Source organism: Monoraphidium neglectum, assembly GCF_000611645.1.
Source record: "Monoraphidium neglectum strain SAG 48.87 unplaced genomic scaffold scaffold04410, whole genome shotgun sequence".
NCBI lineage: Eukaryota > Viridiplantae > Chlorophyta > Chlorophyceae > Sphaeropleales > Selenastraceae > Monoraphidium > Monoraphidium neglectum.
The window spans coordinates 1-818 of record NW_014009219.1 but is presented as its reverse complement, the minus strand read 5'-3'; the positions used below and the strand labels follow the sequence as shown (position 1 = coordinate 818).

The window sequence follows — 818 nt, the reverse complement described above, 5'->3', positions numbered from 1 at the left end:
GAGCGACGCCGGCGGCGGCAGCGACCTGGGCAGCGGCGGCGGCGGCGGCGGCGGCGGCGCACCGCCGGGCGGCGCAGCGGCAGACCTGCGTGCGGGCAGCATGATCATGGGCGCCGACGGGAAGGTCCAGATCTGCTACGACTTTACCAAGGGCATGTGCACGCGCGGCGACAAGTGCAAGTACAGCCACGACATCGCGACCATCGTGCACTTCAACAGCCGCGAGAAGGGCATCTGCTTCGACTACCTGCGGAACCAGTGCCACAGGGGGCTGCTGTGCAGGTTTAGTCATGACCTGTCGAACATCGCGCAGCAGTGCCAGGTGCGGGGGCGCGCGTTTGCCCCCTCCCCCCTCCCCTCCCCCGGCAAACACACATATGCACATGTACGCACACAGCACGCACATGCCCATGCCCATGCACACACACACACACACACACACACACACGGCTGCACGTGAGTCCAGCTTGTGTGCTGATGTTGCATGCTCATAAGCGGTCTTCTCAGGCGCTCTGCAGAGGCGCGTCGCGCACGGCCTTTGCCCAACAGCGGCCCACACCCTCCGTCCGCCCCAGGTGTACAACGCCCCGCCCGGCGGCCCCGCGGCGGCGCTGAGCGGCGCGCCGGGTGTGGGCGCGGCGGCGGCGCCGCAGCAGCGCCGCGCGACATCGATCTGCTACGACTTTGTGAAGGGCCTCTGCCAGCGCGGCCTCGAGTGCAGGCGCGCGGGGCCACGGGGCGCGGCTGGGGGCGGGGAGGGGCGGCAAGCTTGTCTTGGGGGGCGGCTCGCTGTGGCGGGCAAACCCCCCGCCGCGGGC

At 70.4% G+C, this 818-nt stretch overlaps 1 protein-coding gene across 1 annotated transcript; it reads left to right on the top strand.

The window, feature by feature from the left end:
- Window positions 1–106: 106 nt before the first annotated feature.
- On the top strand, window positions 107–478 carry MNEG_14333 (putative zinc finger protein; the record flags this gene model as incomplete). Its single annotated transcript, XM_014037194.1, has 2 exons — window positions 107–322; window positions 467–478. The coding sequence occupies 2 exons, from the start codon at window positions 107–109 to the stop codon at window positions 476–478; spliced, it is 228 nt and encodes a 75-aa protein (XP_013892648.1).
- Window positions 479–818: the final 340 nt, after the last annotated feature.